The 21076-nt window shown below is 45.9% G+C and overlaps 1 protein-coding gene across 1 annotated transcript in view; it reads left to right on the top strand.

The window, feature by feature from the left end:
* LOC133370842 (IgGFc-binding protein-like) overlaps nt 1-21076 on the top strand; it is a 94812-nt gene that overhangs the window by 60903 nt on the left and 12833 nt on the right. The window contains exons 24-33 of the mRNA XM_061597719.1: nt 708-1281; nt 2096-2709; nt 4440-5007; nt 5925-6490; nt 8992-9571; nt 10619-10818; nt 12409-12550; nt 13700-14028; nt 17140-17713; nt 18855-19453. Coding sequence (XP_061453703.1) covers nt 708-1281; nt 2096-2709; nt 4440-5007; nt 5925-6490; nt 8992-9571; nt 10619-10818; nt 12409-12550; nt 13700-14028; nt 17140-17713; nt 18855-19453 — 4746 coding nt within the window. The remainder of the gene's footprint in view (nt 1-707; nt 1282-2095; nt 2710-4439; nt 5008-5924; nt 6491-8991; nt 9572-10618; nt 10819-12408; nt 12551-13699; nt 14029-17139; nt 17714-18854; nt 19454-21076) is intronic.

Here is a 21076-nt window from a genome sequence, read left to right as displayed (position 1 = left end):
GGACTCCAAACTGAGAGATTAGCCCATCCTGAAAGCCAAAGCCCAGAAACTGGAGCTGTGCTGTTGCTGCCACCAACCGTTGTAAAAGGGATACATTAATGGCAATGCTGCCAAATATGCCCCCCCTCCAAAAAGAAAAGAGTATCCCCCCTTTCTGGGGAAACTGAATTTTGCTTTCCCCCACCCCCGACCAATGAAAGCAATTTGACTCAGCTATGCTATCTATAGGCTCTAATTTTGAAGTGAATTTCCATAGGGAGCTGCCTTCTGCCGAGTCAGACCATTGGTCCATCTAGCTCAGTACTGTCTACACTGACTGGCAGCAGCTCTCCAGGGTTTCAGGCAGGAAGCTTTCTCAGCCCTACCTGGAGATGCCAGAATTTGAATCTGGGACCTTTCCATGGAAGGAAGATGAACTACAGACTAAGCAAGTTCCGCACATCCCTGTTAAATCACTCTCTTGACTTATGTGTGTGTCACACACATCCCTATATTAAGTCCATCTTGTTCAACAGAATATATGATGGCTTTGTAACAAAAACAATGGATTTTTGTTCTAAGTGCTATCCTGTAAAGACCCACTGCAGTTAATAGACCAAAGTTAGTTACATTCATTAATTTCAGCAGTTCTGCTCTGAGCATGATTAACACTGGATTTAATTAATGTCTCCTTCTGCTGTTGGTTGTTTCTGATTTTTCTTGTGCAGGTGAACAATCAACGGTTCCGGCTGCCCATCTCCTTGAATGAAGGGAAACTCCGTCTCTACCAGAGTGGGAGCTCTGTCTTCATTGAGACCGATTTCAGGTTGAGAGTCTCCTACGATTGGGACAACTTTCTGGAGCTGAAGATCTCCAGCAGCTTTTCAGAAAGTGTGTGTGGCCTTTGTGGCAACTACAATGGAGACCCTGCTGATGATTTCAGCACCCCAGAAGGGTCATTGGCTCCCAGCCCTGTGGAGTTTGGGAAGAGCTGGAAGGTGGAAGATGGGGACAGGTTCTGCTGGGATGACTGCCATGGGGAATGCAAAAGCTGCTCACCACAGCTGATTGAGCAGTATAAAGCTGAGCCATTCTGCGGCTGGATCAGCAAAAAAGGAGATGGCCCTTTCAGCAAGTGCCATTCAGTAATTGACCAAAATCCCTTTCTGGAAAGCTGTGTCTATGACCTCTGCATGAATGATGGCCTGAAGGATCTGCTATGTGAGGCACTGAAGAACTACGCAGTCACTTGCCAGGGAAAGGGAGTTGCTCTCTCTGACTGGAGGACCCCCACCGGCTGCTGTGAGTGCCTCTGACCTAAGTATACCAGATTTTACTTTAGTTATATAGTTTAAAATATGGTGTTGTGAAATGCATCATGTCTAGCCAGGGCATTTCATCTTCTGCAGTTCTATGCACAAAGGCTTTTATACTGAATCTACCTCAGGACAGATTTCTTGAGATTAATCAAGCAAGTTTCTTGTCCTCACTGATACAAAGAGACTTGATTTGAAGTGACTCTGGAATGAGAGGGTGAGCACAGTGGCAGAATCTATCTTAATTCTCTAACTCTCTTAACACCCCTTTGTTATAAATATAATGCAGCTGCAGCACATCCACCACTGAAACCAGACTATATAAGTCAGGACTGGGGAGCCTGTGGCAATCTGGATGTTGTTTAACCCCAACTCCCATAAGCCTCAGCCAGCATGGCAAATAGTAAAGGATGACAGGAGTTGTAGTCCAGCAACATCTGGAGGGCCACAGGTTCCTCATCCCTGGTAGAAGTGATTGTAGGAGTAGCAGCAGCAGCAGCAGTTTCCACAACAGAGGGAAAATTTGCTTTTGTTGAATTTTATGGCCATTTCCATGTAGCAGCAGAAGAGGGACTGAGTTACATGGGCTAGGAAGGCAAAGGGGGGAACATTGTTAAATCTGTAAAGACAACTTCCTCCAAGCAGCTCACAGAGATGCATATGAGGTTATTTTGGTTTATGTCTGCCTGAGAGGCAGGTTAGGCTGCCAGAATCCAGGTCACATTGGTGCTAGAATCCAACACTGTATTTTAGTCTTTAAATCTTTCACTGTTGATTAGGATTTTGTCTCTTTTTGACAGCTAAATCCTGCCCTGAGAACAGCCATTACGAGGCCTGTGGGTCTCCATGTCCCACTACCTGCAACGACCAAGCTAGGCTCCAGAACTGTTCCTCGTGGTCCTGCGTGGAGACTTGCCAGTGTAAGGAGGGCTTTGTGTTGGATGGTGGGAAATGCATTCCCAAGGCTGCCTGCGGGTGTGTGTTTGAAGGGAAGCCCTTCTCTCCTGGTGAGCAGTTTTGGGGAGACCGCACATGCACGAGTCTCTGTATCTGTGATCTGCAGAGCAAGCAAATGAAATGCCAGCCTGCCAGCTGCAAGGATGGGGAACAGTGCAAAGTGGAGAACGGCATCCAGAACTGCTACCCAACCCAGAACCTGACTGACTACGCCACCTGCTCTGCTTTTGGTGACCCCCACTACATTACCTTTGATGGCCTGAAGTTTGATTTCCAGGGCACCTGCGTCTATCAGTTCACCGGGCTGTGTGAGAAGCGGAAGGACCTGGTTGATTTCCTGGTTCTTGTCCAAAATGACCATCGAGGCAGCCCGGCCGTGTCCTTCACCCGGCTTGTAGAGATCAAGGTTTATGGGATATCTATTGTGATCAGCAGAGACAACCCTGCAAAAGTCATGGTGAGTTAATCATAGAAGTGGGGAATATCTGGCCCTGGGGACTGAATCCATCCTCCTAAGCCTCTCTATTTAACCACACTCTTTCCTAACCACACCTTTCATCCCAAGTCACAACCTTCAGCAGTCCTATTCTGAAGGTTTTTGCCTTTGTGGAATGTAGCTCTTGCTTTGATAATGCTTTTTGCTTGTCCGGATAGAGGTATGAGCCTGTGTAGAAACTAGCCTGGTGTACAAAAGTATAATTCACATTTGTTGCTCCTCCCACTTTTGCCTCCAGCCCCCATCAACCACTGGCATGGGGCCCCAACAAGGTTGCCCAGAAAGGGATGAGTAGGATTGCCATGCTGCCCAGTTAGCCAGGTTTTACCTGGATTCTAGCCATCCTACCTGGTGTCCACTTAGCCCATTATGTGACCTGGATTCCCAGCTTTCATCCTCTCCCCCCCCAAAAAAGCAAGTCTTTAGCCCTTGTAGATCCAGAGATACAAGGCAAAAATGTGGATGCAATTTTCTGACCAATCATTTTGTAACAAACCAGTCCCTCCTGCCTTTCGTTGTTCTTAACCAATGAGGGACTTCATAGCTGTCCTGGGAAAATCAAGAATTTTAGCCTGCCTGCCTCCTACATATGTAGAATCTAGGCAGTTTAGAAAACTGCACATGCTCTCTTGATTGACATGTGCAGCTCTGCTCCTTATATAAATTTAAGGCTGAAAATGTAAGTTTTTTTAAAAAAAGATTCCTTATATTTCCCCCCAGTTTTTCTGGTAATTACTGGTCACAAAAACAAAACAAGTGGCCTATGCAACCATTAATAGGCTTAATTTGCATAATTAGCAAATAATTTGCATAAAGTCCAAATTAGCCTGCCTGGATTTGTGGAACTGGAATATGGCAACCCTAGGAAAGAGACCTTGGGCCGAAAAATGTTCCTCATTCCTGGTTCCTCAGATACTCATTTCTTTTTGATGGCTAATTATTTATCCACTTCAGTAATGTCACCTGTCCCCTTCATTTCCATTACTTGTTGCTTACCAGATGCCCATCTAATGATGGGAAATTTTGGGATATGCAGTCTGGTCCTGTTTTCCTTAAGTCTGGAATTGTTTTGAAACATGTAAATAAAGGAGAGAGAGAGGTGGGGTATCTACTGGCTGGTGATGTCACATCAACCCTTAACTCTGCATTGTGTGTTTGGGGTATGTGTGTTATGGTTCCTCCTAGTGGATGAAACATGTGCTGCCCTGGGCTCCCTTTGGAAGGAAAGGTGCAATATGAATTTAACCAATAATAATAATAAATTAGGAATGAGATTCTTTTCCAGGCAAATTGTCACAGGCTTCCCAGACTCTTTTCATTGCCTCTCCATTTTCTCACAGTATCAGGCCTGCCTCTTAGTGGTGAGATATTTCAAGGCAAATAGGCTGATGGATTCTCTTGGCCCTCATAGACAAGCTTCATAGCAAGCGTGGGGAACCTGAAGTCGGGACGTTTTTCAAAATGATGTGTTTGCTGTGCTCTGGAGCAGCCTTCTTGGTGCCCTCCAGATACTCTTGGACTCCCAACTCCCATCAGCCCCAGTCAGCATGTCCAGGGGTTGAGGGATGATGGGAGTTGTAGTCCAAAAATATCTGAAGGGCACCAGGTTGGGGATGGCTGCTCCTGAGAGATCATGGATTACAAAGACACTGCTGATATTCTGAGCTCTCCCTTTTTGAATGGGCCTCTAGGTGAACGGCTTGCTGACCAACCTGCCATACAGCATCGGAAACAACAAAATCTCCATGTTCCGGGTAGGGCAAGAGGCAGTGATCCAGACTGGCTTCCAGCTGACAGTCACCTTTGACTGGGAAAGCCGGATCACTGTGACTGTGCCCAACACTTATGCTGGTGCCCTTTGTGGTCTCTCTGGCAACTTCAATGGCAACAAGCAAGATGAGATGACCATGAAAGATGGTAAAGTGGCTCCAAATCCATCAGCCTTCGGTCAGAGCTGGAAAGTGCAGGAGGTTCCAGGCTGCAGCGAAGGAAACCAGGGAGAGTGTCCTGCTCGGTTGGCCATACAGAAACAGCAACGGCAACTCAGCAGGGAGTGCGGGCTCATCCTAGCCAAGAGTGGCCCTTTCAGAGAGTGCCACAGCAAAGTGGATCCAGAGGGATACTTCCAAGATTGCGTGACTGATTACTGCTTCTTTGAAGGCCAACAAGTTGTGATCTGCCAGCTCATTGCCAGCTATGCAGCAGCATGCCAGGCAGCTGGGGCAACCCTCTATCCTTGGAGATCTGACACCTTTTGCCGTAAGTTCACATAATCCTGAATTATTTCCTGAAATTTCTCAGGTTTTCTGAGTTATAGAGGACTTGGTAATTTATCTGGAATGGGACACATTTAAGATAAATGCTTCAAAAATAAAATAAAGTAATTTTGTTTTTGTGCCATTTCAGATGAAACCTTATGTCAAACCACTCCCAGATGATAATCTGTCTTGATGCAGCTTGGCGGGCTGTCACATTGCCCCTAGTAGCACCCAGGTGGGCAGCATCGGCAGGGCTTCCTAATGCAGAGCATCGCTGCCAGTTACTGAGAAGGGGAGAAGCAAAGTAGTGGGGAGGTCAGTGCAGTGCAGCTGCAGCTACAGCAATGGAGCCAACCTGACACTCCCATTGCTGCATCTGCACCATTTCTGCACTGTCCCAGCTTCCCGCTGCCTTGCCCTTTTCCCTCTCAGTGACCAGCAGTGATGTGCAGTATTAGGAAGCCAGGTAAGCAGTGCCACCTTGCCTGCTCCGCTGGTCCTTGCTGATTGTCTCCCTCCTCCCCAAGCTGGGCATTCAGCTCTTGAGCGATCAGATGCAAAGGAGGATGGGACTTTTGTAAATCAGGTGGAGGTACACATTATGAAAAATGCATAGGCTACCATTGAAAAGGGAAGAATCTAAATATATACTTGGTGGGACAAGGACACAGATGGGAGTAGTAGCTCTCACTCTGGAAGCTGTCCATGCCATGCTTGGGAATTATGAGTGGGAGAGTGCTATTGTGCTCATGTCTTGCTCGTGGGTTTCTCCTGGGCATCTGATAGGCCACTATGAGAACAGCAGGACCCTTTTTACACTCTTATGCTTATAACCCCATTTAGCATGTCATCCTAGACACTTTTTCCTCAGCTATGTTCTCCATTTCATTTTTTCATTGCCTCACTTCCAATTGGCAGGTCTTTCTTGCACTCCAAATAGCCACTACGAGCTCTGTGCTAGAGGCTGTGCCCAGACCTGTGTTCCAGGCCCTTGTCCAGCAAAGTGCCAGGAAGGCTGTGTGTGCAACGAGGGATTTTTGCTGAGTGGTGATCAATGTGTTGCCAAGTCCCAGTGTGGCTGTCTTCATCAAGGCCACTACTACCTTGCAGGAAAGACTTTCTACCCAACATGCCAAGAGCGTTGCATGTGCCAAGCTGGGGGGACTGTGAAATGTGCAAGATTCTCCTGTGGCCGCAATGAGGAATGTCGGTTGTCAGATGGCATCCAGAAATGTTACCCTGTTGGCAGTGCCACCTGTTCTGCTGCTGGTGACCCTCACTATCTTTCCTTTGACGGACTGGCCTTTGACTTCCAAGGCACCTGCACTTATACCTTGGCTAAGGCCCGCACCAAGAGACCCTTTACTGTTAATGTGGAAAATGAGCCCTGGGGAAATGGGGCTGTCTCTGTTACCAAGATGGTCTCTGTCGCAGTCTATGGCATTACACTCACATTAGTGCAGAGTAAGCAGGGTCAAGTGCAGGTGAGTCCATGCTACAAGGACAGGGCAATCTTTAGATCTCTGCTATCTCACTTTCTAAATGTAGGCATTGTCTTAGTTCAATACTACTACTACTACTACTACTACTACTACTACTAATTTATTGCCTGCCTGGTCACAGGGCAGGTTACAACCTGAAACTGGCAAGACAGTCCCTTTGTAATGAATACACAGGATTGGGGTTCTTGCTTTCTCCCCTTTATTTGTATCTACTCAGAGTCCTTACATGTTAGACTTGAGTTCACCTAAGCTTGCTGGTGTTCAACAGCAGTTGTGTGAATAGGCAGATTGTAATGGTTGGAAACCCTACCCAAGGATTCTTGGGTCTTGGGAGTAATCAGGAAAATGAATGGGGAGTCAGATAGTGGAATATTATTCTAATATGCTATTTATTCATGCCTTACACACTACAGCTATTAAATACATTCTAGGTGGCTTTGGCCATCATATCAGAATCATAAATCGTATCAGAAGCAGGTATATTGTTGTATACAATTAATATATAAAGTATAGAAAACTTGGATTTTAAAGCATAAAACCTTCAAGGTATAGCACCTATTAGGCTACACTGTTGCAGAAGACTGAGTCCAAGCTCTAAGTCTTACTAAGACAGAGTTACAAACTAGTTGGAAATACATACAATTATACTTCTCACCATCAGATGACATGGATGGATGGTGTCTTGCTTTGACCAATACAAAAGCACTGGTAAAGGACTGTTCAATCAGCCCTCCTTTTATATGTGTCCAAGTTTATGCCCTATGTCACAGCTCAGAGTGTTATCTGACAGGTGACTGCATGAGGTCACAACTCAGACTGAAGTGTGTCAGTTTGTTGACCTTGCAGGTGTTTCAGAGAGCACAGTCCATTCCCACAGCAGTCCCCATGTCCTTATCTTCAGAGCTCGGAAAAGTTACTTTTTTGAACTACAACTCCCACAGTGCCAGCCAGCATGGCCACTGGATTGGGCTGATGGGAGTTGTAGTTCAAAAAAGTAACTTTTCCAAGCTCTGCTTGTGTTAACTTCCAACTTGGCAGATTGCCTGGAACATTGGCTGCTGCAACTTTCCATTTCCTGCAACTCCATATAAGGCAGTCCCTGGGACTTCATATAAGGCTGTTCCTCCCAGACAGTGTTTTAACACCAGACTTCATACTAGTTATTATACAAAATACATAATAAGATTGGTACATTGATACATAATGTTATTTATCTGGCTAATCAAGGCTCTTGGGGGGTAAACAATACATAAGAAATGGGAGGAGCCCGTAACAAACCGTTTAACATTCAATGTTCAAAACCATTAAACATACAATTAGGGATGTCTTCTCGATCTCAGTTAGGATCTCTTCTCGATCATCTCAGAGTGCAGGACACAGAATAATGGGCTCAAGTTAAAGGCAGCCAGATTTCTGCTGAACATCAGGAAAAACTTCCTAACTGTTACAGCAGTATGTCAATGGAACCAATTATCTTGGGAGATGGTGGGTTCTCCAACACTGGAGACATTCAAGAGACACCTGGACAGCCACCTGTTGGGTATGCTTTAACTTGGATTCCTTCACTGAGCAAGGGGTTGGATTCGATGGCCTTACAGACCCCTTCTAAAAATACTATTCTATGATTCTAGGAGTGAATCTGTTTTTCAGTTTTCCTAAGTTCAGTTTTCTACATCAATTTGTGATTTATTTATTTTTTAAAAAAGAATCCTCATAATCCAGAAGTGTTATGAGGCTATTATTGCTCAGTGGGAAATATCTCCTCCAACTTTCAGCATGCTTGCAGGAAACCGATTACTTGTATCCAATCCAGTCTTCAGGCCTGGCCATGGTACTGAAACTGCCTTGGTCACTTTTGGAGTAATTGGGGCCAAACATCTGTTAGAAGACTGACAGCATTGAGTCAACAGCCCTGTCCAGCAGCTCTGGATCGATCTAAGGCCAGCCTGTGCCAACCTGGCACCCTCCAGATGTTTTGGACTACAACTCCCAGCAGTTTCAGACAGTGTGCTGAGAGTTGTAGTCCAAAACATCTGGAGGGTGCCAAGGCAAAGGCTGGCTTAAGTAAATATACATGGAGGGAAAATGTGTCTGAGCTCTTGCTATATAGCTCATTCCTCTCTTCATTGCCCTTGTGTGTTTAAGGACAAGTGTTTGCAGTGCAGAAGCCTCCTGTATTCATGGAGGCCCCTGCAGGTTTTGGAACCCAGGAAAATCCACAAGTACAAGAGGCGTCCCCACTGCAGACAGTTGCCCTGAGCATGTGGAGGGTGACAGCGGTGAGGATGGGCATGGAGCTAGCATGTTCATGCATAGTCTCTCTTCCTCCAAGGATTACCTAAGACCTTTTCAGCACACCTGAACTAGGCTAAGAGAACTGGGATAAAATATCATCCCTTCATGTTCTTCATGAACATTCTTCTACTGTTTTCTCCTAAACTCAACACTACTAATCCAGGGAATGCTTTGTTTTCTTCCTGCAGATGAATGGCCTGATCTACACCCTCCCAGTAACTATTTCTGATGGGCGGATCAGAGCCTATCAGCATGGCACTAAAGTCCTGATACAAACTGACTTTGGTCTCATTGTGAGCTACGACCTGGTTTACCATGTGACGGTCACCATCCCAAGCACTTACCAGGGCCAGACGCGTGGCCTGTGTGGGAACTACAATGGACGGAAGGATGATGACTTCCTGCTCCCTGATGGCAGGACAACCTCTGATGCAGCTGCATTTGGCGCTGCCTGGAAGGTCCGTAACCCTCGGGCAGTTGGATCTTGCTCAGATGGATGCTCTGGGAACAGCTGTCCAGTCTGTGAGGAAAAGAAAAAGGATGTTTTCAAGCAGCGCAACTACTGTGGGATCCTCACTGCGTCTGACGGCCCCTTCAGTGCTTGCCACAGCACAGTGGACCCCAATGTGTACTTCAGCAACTGCATGTATGACTTGTGCTTGGGCAATGGGGACAGCCGGGCCTTGTGTCAGAATATCCAGAGCTACGCGTCTGTCTGTCAAGAGGCCGGGGTCTCTGTCAAGCCCTGGAGGAGTCCATCCTTCTGTCGTAAGTACTGGTGACTCAGCATTGGGATGGATTTAACTGAAGAAGTTAAATGGGAGGACATCAAAAATGACTTCCTATGACTCTGGGTCATAGTTAAAGGTTTGTGTGTTCACATCCACACAATGCGTTTAAAATACTCTTATACCACTTTAAAAGTTAGGGCTTCTGCCAAACAACTCTGGGAATTGTAGCTTGTCAAGGGTGCTGAGAGTTGTTAGGAGAGTCCTTAAGAAGCAACAGTCCCCCGGATTCTTGGGGGAAGCCATGACTGCTAAAGCGGTATAAAGCTTTAACAGTGGATGTGACCTTAGTGTTCATTCCTAAGGCCCTGAACGTCTTAGACCCTCTCAGGTATTCAGAGAGATCAGTCCATACCTGAGTGACAAATCAAGAGTCCCAGGAGCCAGACCAGAGTCAGCAGTTTTATAGACCAATTGGTGATACTTCGTGGTCCATTTCTCTTAATAAAGATCAAGCCAACCCTTAAGATCTTCAGAGGAAATCCTGCTGGTAATTCTACAACCAGCAGATTGTCACTTGGTGACAACACAGAAGCGGGCTTCCTCGGTAGTGGCACCTTCCCTTTGGAATGTCCTCCCCAGATGATTTGAGGAGTCAGTAACCAGCTTTAAACACCTCTTAAAGACATCTATGGTGCAGACTGAAAGGCACCTGGGTTGGTCCCACTGCTAATATGGCATTTCCAAGATCTCAGAAGCACTCTGCTAATCCCATTTATGGAATACCTTCCTTTCCCTGCAGACACCTAAGCATTTTAAACACTACCATTATGGTTGTCTTATATGGGCCAATGGCTGAAGCAAAAGAGTATGAGATAAGCAAAAAAAGAAACACACACACACACCAACCTAGATTGATCCCAGCTCTAACTTTCTGTTTTAGTGCTTTGGAATAAAACAGCAATCAGTGATATGTTCCATTCTTTATCAGTCCCTCTCTCTGATTTCACTTGTCAACTTCCCAGCCATCTAAACTAACACTGAGAATTTTTTAATCTTACATGTATGTGTTTCTTTTCTGATTCAGCTCTGAGCTGTCCAGCCAACAGTCACTATGAGATCTGCACCACCCTCTGCTCCACCACTTGTGCCAAGATCACAGACCCTGCACCATGCCCAGAGACCTGTGCTGAGGGTTGCCAGTGTAATGATGGCTTCTTCTTTGATGGCCTTGGCTGCGTTACTGCCCAAAACTGTGGGTGCTTAAAGAATGGACGCTACTACAAGGTAGCTGGCCTTCCTACAGTCTTTTAAATATAATGTACTAATTAATGCTTCTTCTTTTGCTGTGACCAGTCATTATGGAGCAGGTTATATTTATCTGCTTTTCTGACCATACTTTCTCAGTTTCACATTCTTTTCCATCAAAAAGTACAAGCATCTGTGATCATCTCCAGAATTTCTCAGGAGCATGTCTTCAGTCTATGTTGAAATGTCGGAATGCTTTTCTTTTGAAATGCGGAAGAAATAAAGGCCTAGCAGATTAACTGCCCTCAGTATAAAGAGGTGCATCAGATGGTGGAATCATGCATTTTAAAATATAAGGATATGATAGAATGTCTTATTTACACATGCACGCACATCATTTGACTTGGTTACTGGCAGCAGAATGTGTGAATCATCTCCACTGAAAAGCCTTGAGCTTGTTGTGGAGTTGTGAGTTGACATGAAAAATAGGTGAAATGCAATTTGTGATGACTCATTCACACAGCCATCTGCCTGTGATGGTTCAATATGCTTGGAAGAATATAAGAGGAGCCCTTCTGAATCAAAGCTAAGGCCTATCTAGTCCAGCATTCTGTTTTCAAGGTGGCCAACTGAATGCTTGTGGGAAGTCTGCAAGAAAGACATGAGCTCAATATCCTTCTTCTTTAGTTACAGTAAGTTTCAGGAACTTATATTTCTCAATACTCAGTGTTCAAGTCTTCAAAGACTAAGTCATTCAATTCATGGAACATAAGGCTACTAGCCATCATGACTGTGTACTACTTCCAGTGTTGTATGCCTCTGAAGACCAGTTGTTGGGAATCACAAATGGGGTGAGTGCTGTTACACTCACAGGCTTCCTGTAGGCATCTGGTTGGCCACTGTGAGAACAGTATGCTGGACTAGATGGGACTTTGATCTGATCCAACAGGGCTCTTGCTATGTTCTTAAAACAACGGAAACAATGGGTGTCAGACCTGGGAAAGGAGGCTTGTAGAGCTATGAACCATTTCTGAAACTTTCCTTCAATGATCTTTTCTCCCACTGTCTATTTGTTTAAGTGCTTGTACTTGGTTTCTCTTTTATTTAAAACATCAGAGTATAAAATGAAACATCAATAAAAACAATCAAATCAGAATAAGAAGCATTCTGCGTGAGTAGCACTGAGCCCTTTCTGTTAACTGGAGCCTAGCTCCTCTGATGCTCAGTCCATTCCCATTCAAACTAGAGCTGTGCACAGATCACCTAATTCACCCAGTTGCTCCAATGTGGGACTCCTGGATTGGATTGACTACCCTGTATCTGGTGCCAAATCAATTCAGGGGGCAGGGCTAATGTTTAATTAGCTGCATCTCCTCACTCCCCTCTCAACCGAGAGCAGGAGGGTTCAATCCCGTGCAGTGCTGCATGGGATTTAATAGGGGTTCTGCACTAACAGAGTCCTTTAATAGGGATGCCAGGGTTATCAAAACCTTAGGTCTACCTGCAACAGAGAGCCAGAATTCTTGGGTGGATACAATTTGCAGTCTTCACCTACATCTGTCCTGTAGATTTGATTCTGCCCTGGTTCTGTTGCTGCTATATTTCATTGTTTCCCAAATCTCCCATCAGCCCAATGAGAAGGTTCTGCTCACAGCATGCCAGGAGAGCTGCCTCTGCACCCCAGGCAAGGGGGTAATTTGTGAGGCCCACAGTTGCGCCGCCGATGAGAACTGCGAGATCCGAGATGGAGTCATGGCTTGCATAAATAAGGGTAAGGACAGATTCATTCAAGCGAGCGGGAGGAGCCTGTGCCCCACCCCCAGCTCTTGTTGGACCATGACTCTCATTGTCTCTGACCATTGGCCATAGCACAGGTATGCTGATAGAATTATTCCCTTTGTCTATAATATGCTGCCCAAGTATTGACTTTTGAACACCGTTTGATGTTTTGGGCACCTTTTGTATAGCAGTTGATACGTAAGTCCCTAAATCGGGGGTGGGGGTGGGGAGACTGTTTTCAGCCTGAGGGGGCTGCAGTTCAATGATAGAAAACCTGCCCTGCATGCAGAAGGTCCCACATTCAATCTCTGGCATCTCTAAGTAGGGCTGGGAAAGACTCACTCTCTGAAATCCTGGGGAGTTGCTGCCAGGCAGTGTAGACAATATTGAGCTAGATGGACCAGTAGTCTGACTCACTATAATGGAGTTTCCTATGTTCTCTTCTGGGCAACTTTCTGGGGCCACATGAGCCTGTGCCCCCCCCAATATTGCTGGACTATGACTTCCATTATTCCTCATCATTGCCCGTGACACAGATATGCTGGTAAAATGACCCTCTTTGTCTATAATGTGGTCTGGCTGCCCAACTCCTGAGTTTTGGACACTGTGTACTGTTTTTAGCCCTTTTTGTGAAGAAAGTCACATGCCAGTCCATTTTCAGCCCAAGGGCCACATTGTCTTCTGGGGGCCATATACCAGTGCTGGATAGGGGTAGAGGCAAAAGTAGTCAGAATGTACAATGAATGTACATTTACCTTTGTACATTAGGCTAGTTTCTACACACCATCACTCACTCCTCCCTGTCCTCCCTCCAAGAAGCGTTATCAGAGTTCAGGGACCCATTCCAGCCTAATATAATTGAGGCAAGGCTGTGTCTTCCTCTTGTCTGCTTTGTGTCCTCCTCTCACAGGGATAGCCAACATAGTACCCTCCAGATGTTTTTGGACTACAGCTCCCATCAGCTCTGAACGTCGGCTATGCATGATAAGGCGGATGGGACTTGGAGTCCAGCATCATCTGGAGGGCACCATGTTGGCTACTCCTGCCCCTTCACTATGGCTAAAACTCACCTCTACCTCTGCACCATTATTCACCCTAAATCACATCTAGCATTCATTTGCATTTCCCCTTTTAATTTCAGATCCATGTAAAGCTTTGAAGTGCCGAGAAAAGGAAACGTGCAAGCTGGAGAATGGCAAAGCCAAATGTGTCCCGGACTTCATAGGAAACTGCTGGGCCTGGGGGGACCCACACTACCACACCTTTGACGAGCTGAAGTTTGATTTCCAGGGCACCTGCTCTTACGCTATGGCCACGTATTGTGGGAATGATGATACTCTGGTGCCTTTCACTATAGATGAGAAGAATGACAACAGGGGCAACCAGGCTGTGTCCTATGTGCGTCTGGCCAACATCTATGTCTACGGGTACAAGATCTCCATCCACAAGCAGGAGAATGGAAGAATCAGGGTATGTTATATAGCCGGGGAGGGGAGAATGACCACACTGAGTGCGATGGAATTCATTCTGATATAGAGAATCATAGAATAGTAGAGTCAGAAGGGGCCTATAAGGTCATGGAGTCCAATCCCCTGCTTAGTGCAGGACTCCAAGCCACTTTGAGAGGTCAGTATTGGGCTAATGTAGAATAAGAAGAATAAATGCGTCAGCATGGAGAAGATGAACCAATGATTTCAGGTCCCTCGCAAGAAATTCTACCCCATTCTGAATAACTGAGGTAATGACAATCATACACCTTCATGTGACAAAAAGCCTCTAATTATCCAGGGGCTCCATCTCATTTTCAGCTCATTTTCCATTGTGCCTGAACGTGGGGAAGTGGAGGGAATCAAACATTAATGTGATTAAGGCTGCAATCCTATATGTAGATATGTTGATTTGTTACCTGAGCTAGCAGTAGGCACCTTCACGTGTAAAAAATGAGCTCTGGATCTACCTAATAAGAATCAAATGAGGAGCTTGTCTTGCTGTGTTTGCACTGAGTAATGATACTATAAATACTGCAAGATGGAAATGGAACGGTATACAGTTAAACACATTCTGAGTCCCTTTATCTCATGGGTTGAATCCAGAGTATGAGCAGCTACCAGTATATCTGGAGTTGGCTTGGTGACACGGTATGAACTGGCTTTAACCCCCTTATGTGACCACACTGCCAAAACAGAAGTGATCACTTGGACCACTTAAGCCAGCCAGATCTGTCTGGCTTACGAAATAATATTCCCAAGGATCATTGAACAATTTAAGCAACCAAAAGAGATAATTGGGGACTTTTGGTTGTGTGAAGCAGCACAATGGACAGAGGGTAGGTAGTGAAGATCTAAATTCCTTGGAAGTGACTCACAATAATGGGTTAGGGCAGGGATTGGGAACCTGTGGCCCTCAAGGTGTTGCTGGACTACAATTCCCATCATCCCTGACCGTTGACCATGCTGGCTGGGGCTAGTGAGAGTTGTACTCCAAAGACATCTGGACGGTTCATTCTAGGGTTAGGCACAGTGGCTAAGGTGCCTGCAGATTTCCCAGCCTTCATATAACAAGTCCTGGTGATGACTTAGAATATTCTCTGTTCATGTAAATAAGTTAATCTTCAGGATCACTTGTGACAAGATAAGCCATGACTACCCCAGATATAAATGAGTGAGAAGGTAACAGTGACTCAGCTCAACAAACATAAATGATGACAATGTCAAGTACAAACACAGTCGAATACAAAGGCATGATGCCAAGCCAAGTCAATTAAGTAAGAAAAACATCCAGGCTGGATGTGGCAGAGTTCCCTGAATTATGTTATAAGGGGTCATTCTTTCCACACAGGGAACATTCTCTCTCTCTCTCTCTCTGTCTCTCTCTCTCTCTCTCTCTCTCTCACACACACACACACACACACACACACACACAGCCGGTTTCAATATTAAATTTCTCACTCCCATCCCGTTTAGATGATTAGCTGTGTTAGTGACTCTATTGTAATTTTTAAAAGACAGAAACCCATATAGCACGGACCACCATTTTCTTTTAGCCTCCAGGACCCATTTGAATTTTTAAGTGGGTGTCATGGGCACCACTCCCTCTGCCTTTTTCTCCTCCCCTCCCCAGGATCAGCCTCCTACTCCCTCCCCAATAGTCAGAAAAAGAGAAAGCAAGCAAACACACACTTCACTTTCCCAAGGGATCTGTGGAAAAATTGATGTAGTCGTATTAATCTGAGCCTTGAAAAGCACATAGAATTGAAAGTGGAAATTTGAAAGAGCACTTAACTTCCTCTTTAGCTCTTTGTACTTACAAGGGAGAAAAAAGTAACCATCCTCACCAGCTCTTGACCAAGGGGGCAGGAAGGGGGGGGGCTCAGAAGCTTTGTGGTTGCCCAGGGAAGGCCTCAAGGACACCATTGCACCCATGGGTACCATGTTGGTGACTCCTATCATATAGGGATGGAGAGGCATTTCCTTCAATCCACTTTTTAAAATGAACCAACCCAATTTGCACATCCCAGGAGAAGAACATGGATCAGAACAGCATTGTCCTCAAGATTACGCACTTCTCTGAAATTTGTGAGACAGTTCTTGGTTTAAACAAAACATACCAAAAAGCGTTTAAAATAATATTCTAGGATAATTTCAGAAATGTGCACAGTGAGATAAAACATGTATTTAAATATGCATTTTGTGATAAAATATGGATTTAAATATTGAATTTTGTAGGGTTTTTTTAAAATCACATATTAATGCAGCAACAGGAAGGAATGTGTGAAAGAATATATTGAACTGAAAATAGCCAGATTGTTTCATCCCTAAGACCGCTCAGTAGTGGTCTGTGTGGCAGGGCCCACTTGACCTTACATCATGGATGTCACTGTGGCTAACCAGGAGGGAGAAGAACAAGGTGGTGGAGGGGTCAATGCAGTGCTTATGCATTGGCAGGAGCACTGGATTGGCTCCACTGGTGTGCATGCACCACTCCAGTCTCACGGCTGCCATGTTCCTTCCTCTCTCCCTCTTGGGAAGCCATAGCGATGCCGGTGATGGGAGGCCAGGTAGGTGCTGCCACGCCACTCACTGCTACAGCTCCCCATGACACCTTAAACAGTAAACAGTGCAATCTTAATCATGTCTACTCAGAATTAAATCCCACTGAATTTGGTGGGGATTACCCCTAGATAGGTGGTATAAGGACTGCATGAAGAACAATGCTATCAATGGTTACAATGCTATGCTCTACCTCCACAGTTGGAGGCAGTATGCTTCTGAATACCAGTGGCTGGAAACCATAGAAGGGGTGAGCACTGTTGCGCTCAGGTCCTGCTTGTGGGCTTCCCATAGGCATCTAGTTGGCCATTGTAAAAAGAGGACGCTGGACTTGATGGGCTATCGGCCTGATCCAGCAGGCTCGTCTTATGTTCTTGTGCAGCCCAAGACTAGCATCAGCCTTTGCTGTACCTGTTTCCTAGGCACAGGGCTGAATGCGATGGTGTGGCACAGTCTCCAAAGAGCATAACTCTGAGAAGACCAAAGGAATAATTCCTCTCTATGTGTGTTTGTTTTGCCTTTCTGCCTCTAGCTAAATGACATCACTATCAGCCTGCCATTGACTCTTGAGGATGGCAAAATCAAGCTGTACCAGAGTGGCTCCAGTGCTGTCCTGCAGACAGATTTCGGCCTCCAAGTGACGTACGACTGGAACTGGCACCTGGTGATCACTCTCCCCAGCAGTTATTATGGGGCCACTTGTGGGCTGTGTGGAAACTTCAATCAAAACCCCGGAGATGACATGACCTTTCTCAATGGCACCAAGGCCCCCTCCATCGTAAGCTGGGCCAGCAGCTGGAGAGTCAAGGACCGGGACCCCTTTTGCTGGGATCAATGCCGAGGGAATTGCCCGACGTGCGACGAGAACAAGAGAGGACTGTACGGAAATGAAGAGTACTGTGGGGTGGTCAGCAAAACCTCAGGGGGGCCCTTCAGAAAATGCCACGCCAAAGTGAATCCAGAAGAGTTCTTTGATAGCTGCATCTATGACGTGTGTCTCAATGGAGGGGCCAAGAACATCCTCTGCCAGGCCTTGGAGGCCTATGCGAAAACCTGCAGGAAAGCTGGTGCCGTCATATATGACTGGAGGACTGCATCTGGCTGTGGTGAGTGCTCTTCCCCTGTACCAGGTGTGCGGAACCTTTGGCCCTCCTGATGTTGCTGAACTACAACTCCCATCAGCCCCAGCAAGCATGGCCAATGGACAGGGATGATGGGAGTTGTAGTTCAGCAACAACTGGGAGGGCAAAGGTTCCCCACACCTGCCCTATGTACATAAGGAGTTTATATAATGGCACCCATGGCTTAGAGCGCGGATGATTATTACTAGCCCACAAACCTTCAAATTCCATAAAATCCTTAACTACTCCATACAAAGAGAAACTTTTTTAACAGCATTTGAATAGCATGTTTTTAACTTGCGTATCGGTTTTTATGGGTTTTAATTTGGTATGGTTTTAAATTGTATACTTGTTTTTAATTGTTGTAAACCGCCCAGAGAGCTTTAGCTATGAGGCGGTATATAAATGCAGTAAATAAATAAATAAACTCACAAAGCAGCCCACCAACCATGTTTTTTCATTGCTATAGATAAGATTAGGACAAAATGAAAACCCTCAATGGCAGACCTTGTTAGCTTGGCATGTGAACCTCTGGTTGAGAGAGTAGCTTGGTTAGCATCCAATGCAAGATAACCGCCAACTGCTTTAGCACTTCTTCAGCAACAGAGCTTTATGGCTCTCTTTGAATTTTGCGATGAAGAGAGCCATGGCTGGCCCTAGACATTTTGCTGCATATGGCATAAGAACACAAGAAGAGCCCTGCTGGATTAAGCCAAAGGCTCACCTAGTCCAGCACAAGGAGAAGCCTATGGGAAGATCGCAAGCAGGACCTGAGTGCAACAGTTGGTCTCCCCGCTTCTGATTCTCAGCATCTGCTGTTCAGAGATGTACTGCCTCCCACAGTGGAGACAGAACACAACCATCGTAGATAATAGCCATTGATAGCCCTCCATAAATTTGTTTAATCCTGATGGTGCCATTCCAAATACAGACGCTGACCAAACTGGCAGCTGAGCCTTATTTTATGCTGCCAGTAGGGTAGTATCTTCCACCATACTTGAGGGCAGTTTGCCTTGCCCATGAACTCCCAAAGTCCCTGTATACTCATACCACTTTAGCAACATCAACCAAGTTGAGGGACATTTTATCCGTTGTTAATTTTCTGCTATTCTTCTCCCCCTTCCAGCCTTGCCGTGCCCTGAGAACAGCCATTACGAGTTCTGTGGAAATGCCTGCCCAGCCAGTTGCGCTGACCGCACGGCTCCCTCTGCCTGCAAAGAGCCATGCGTTGAAACCTGCCAGTGCAACGATGGCCATGTCCTCAGTGCTGACAAGTGTGTGCCCATAGGCAGCTGTGGCTGCACCTACAATGGTTTCTACTACAAACCCGGGGAGGAATTCTGGGCCGATGAGACCTGTGGTTCCCGCTGCATGTGTGATTCCACCCTGGGGATAGTGGTGTGCAAACCAGCGGGCTGCAAAGTCAGTGAGAGGTGCACTGTGGTCAATGGAATCCAGGGCTGTCATCCCATTGGCTCTGCTACTTGCTCAGCATCCGGGGACCCTCACTATATCACCTTTGATGGGAAGAAATATGACTTCATGGGCACATGTGTCTACCAGTTGGCTGGTGTGTGCTCTGATGACCCGACTCTGAGGCCTTTCACTGTCAATGTGGAGAACAACAACCGAGGCAACAAAGAGGTGTCCTACACCAAAGTGGTGACACTGGAGGTCTACGATGTTACCATTGTGCTAAGCCAGGAGCATCCGCGTAAGATCCAGGTACTGACACAGGCAACTGGTTGATGTATGTAGGGGTTCTTTGCATCATTTACAAGACCCTTTGGGAGGTGGCTGTGGCTTTTGGAGTTGGGGGTGTGTGCCTTGCCAATTTTGTAAACATTCTTTAAAGCAGCTCCTGCATCCTGAGAGAGGGAATGGGTTTCTTTGTGGCAGACTGCAATAAAGCTCTTTGGATGTGGTCACTTTAACTACTGGGTCTGTTCCCATGCCGAGTATAGGTGGGGTGAGGTAGACATGCTACAAAGCCACAATCAGAGTTCTGCAAAGCCATGATCCGAATCCTTCATTAAATATATGCAGTTGATGGCCAACTGAGGGCTGTCATATCCAGCTCCTGAGGACGGGTCAAAGGCAAATCTGGTTTGCAGTCAGGAAGAGCAGGACTCCCAGCTGCTCAGAACAGTGAGTAAGCATGATCCAGAAGCTTTTATTGGGAACACAAGATGATAGGAAGCTGCCATATACTGAGTCAGACCCCTGGTTTGTCTAGTCAGTATTGTCTACACCAGCCTTTCCCAACTAGTGGGCCACCAGATGTTGTTGGACCACAACTCCCATCAGCCTCAGCCAGCATTGCCAATGGTCAGGAAAGATGGGAATTGTGGTCCAACAACATCTGGTGGCCCACTAATTGGGAAAGGCTGGTCTACACCCTCTGCCATTAGAGCTTGGAAAAGTAACTTTTTTGAACTATAACTTCCATCAGCCCAATCCAGTGGCCATGCTGGCTGGGGCTGATGGGAGTTGTAGTTCAAAAAAGTAACTTTTCCAAGCTCTGCATCAGAGACGGTCTGCAGGGAAGAAGATGGTCTTTCAGATATCATCTGGTCTCATCTGCCTTATTGGGCTGAAGAAGTTTCTTTGGCTGGTCTCTCTGCAGTCCTTTCCTTTGGTCAGAGCTAGGTGGTGGCACACAGGTGAAATCTATCAGGTTTACCAGGTTATGACCTGCAGTGGGCTTGAGTTCTGACAGCAGCTTGTAGCTTTAATCCTCCTAGCACATCCTTTCCCAACTGGGTGCCTTCTATATGTTGTGGGGTGACAATTTCCGCCATCCCAAACCATTGGTCAAACTGGCTGGAGCCTATGAGTGTTGTAATCAATCTGGAGGGCACCAGGTTGGAAAAGGCTGCTCTAGGATAAGGTTACCATGCTGCCTTGTCACTGCCAATCAGGTAGGGGGTGCTATTTCTGTGTTATTCTTAAGTGGGTCCTGAATGTATTCATGTGTGAAGGCTTTATTCATGTAGCTTGTTCTTCAAGGTACTAGTGAAAATTCCTTCTGCCTTATATGGAGATTCTTTGGAACCTGCTTTAAGGATACTATTCAACTGAGGCATTCTAATAACCAAGCATGAGCATCAGCCACTTTCCGTTGTTTTTTTTTTGGAAAGCATGCATTTATTAATGTGAACTCAGATTTGGGGGTTCATATGGGTCTCAAGTCAATTCCACTAGAAGGGCTTTTGAAACCAAGTTAAGACTATACCTAATGTCTATAGACCTTGGGTTGCATCCAGCTACGTTCTACTCAGGGTAGATGCATTAAAATTAATGGACCTCAGTTAGTTATGTCCATTCATTTCAATGAACGTATGTTGA

Source organism: Rhineura floridana, chromosome 15 (assembly GCF_030035675.1).
Source record: "Rhineura floridana isolate rRhiFlo1 chromosome 15, rRhiFlo1.hap2, whole genome shotgun sequence".
Lineage (NCBI taxonomy): Eukaryota > Metazoa > Chordata > Lepidosauria > Squamata > Rhineuridae > Rhineura > Rhineura floridana.
This window is presented reverse-complemented; position numbering and strand designations above follow the sequence as displayed.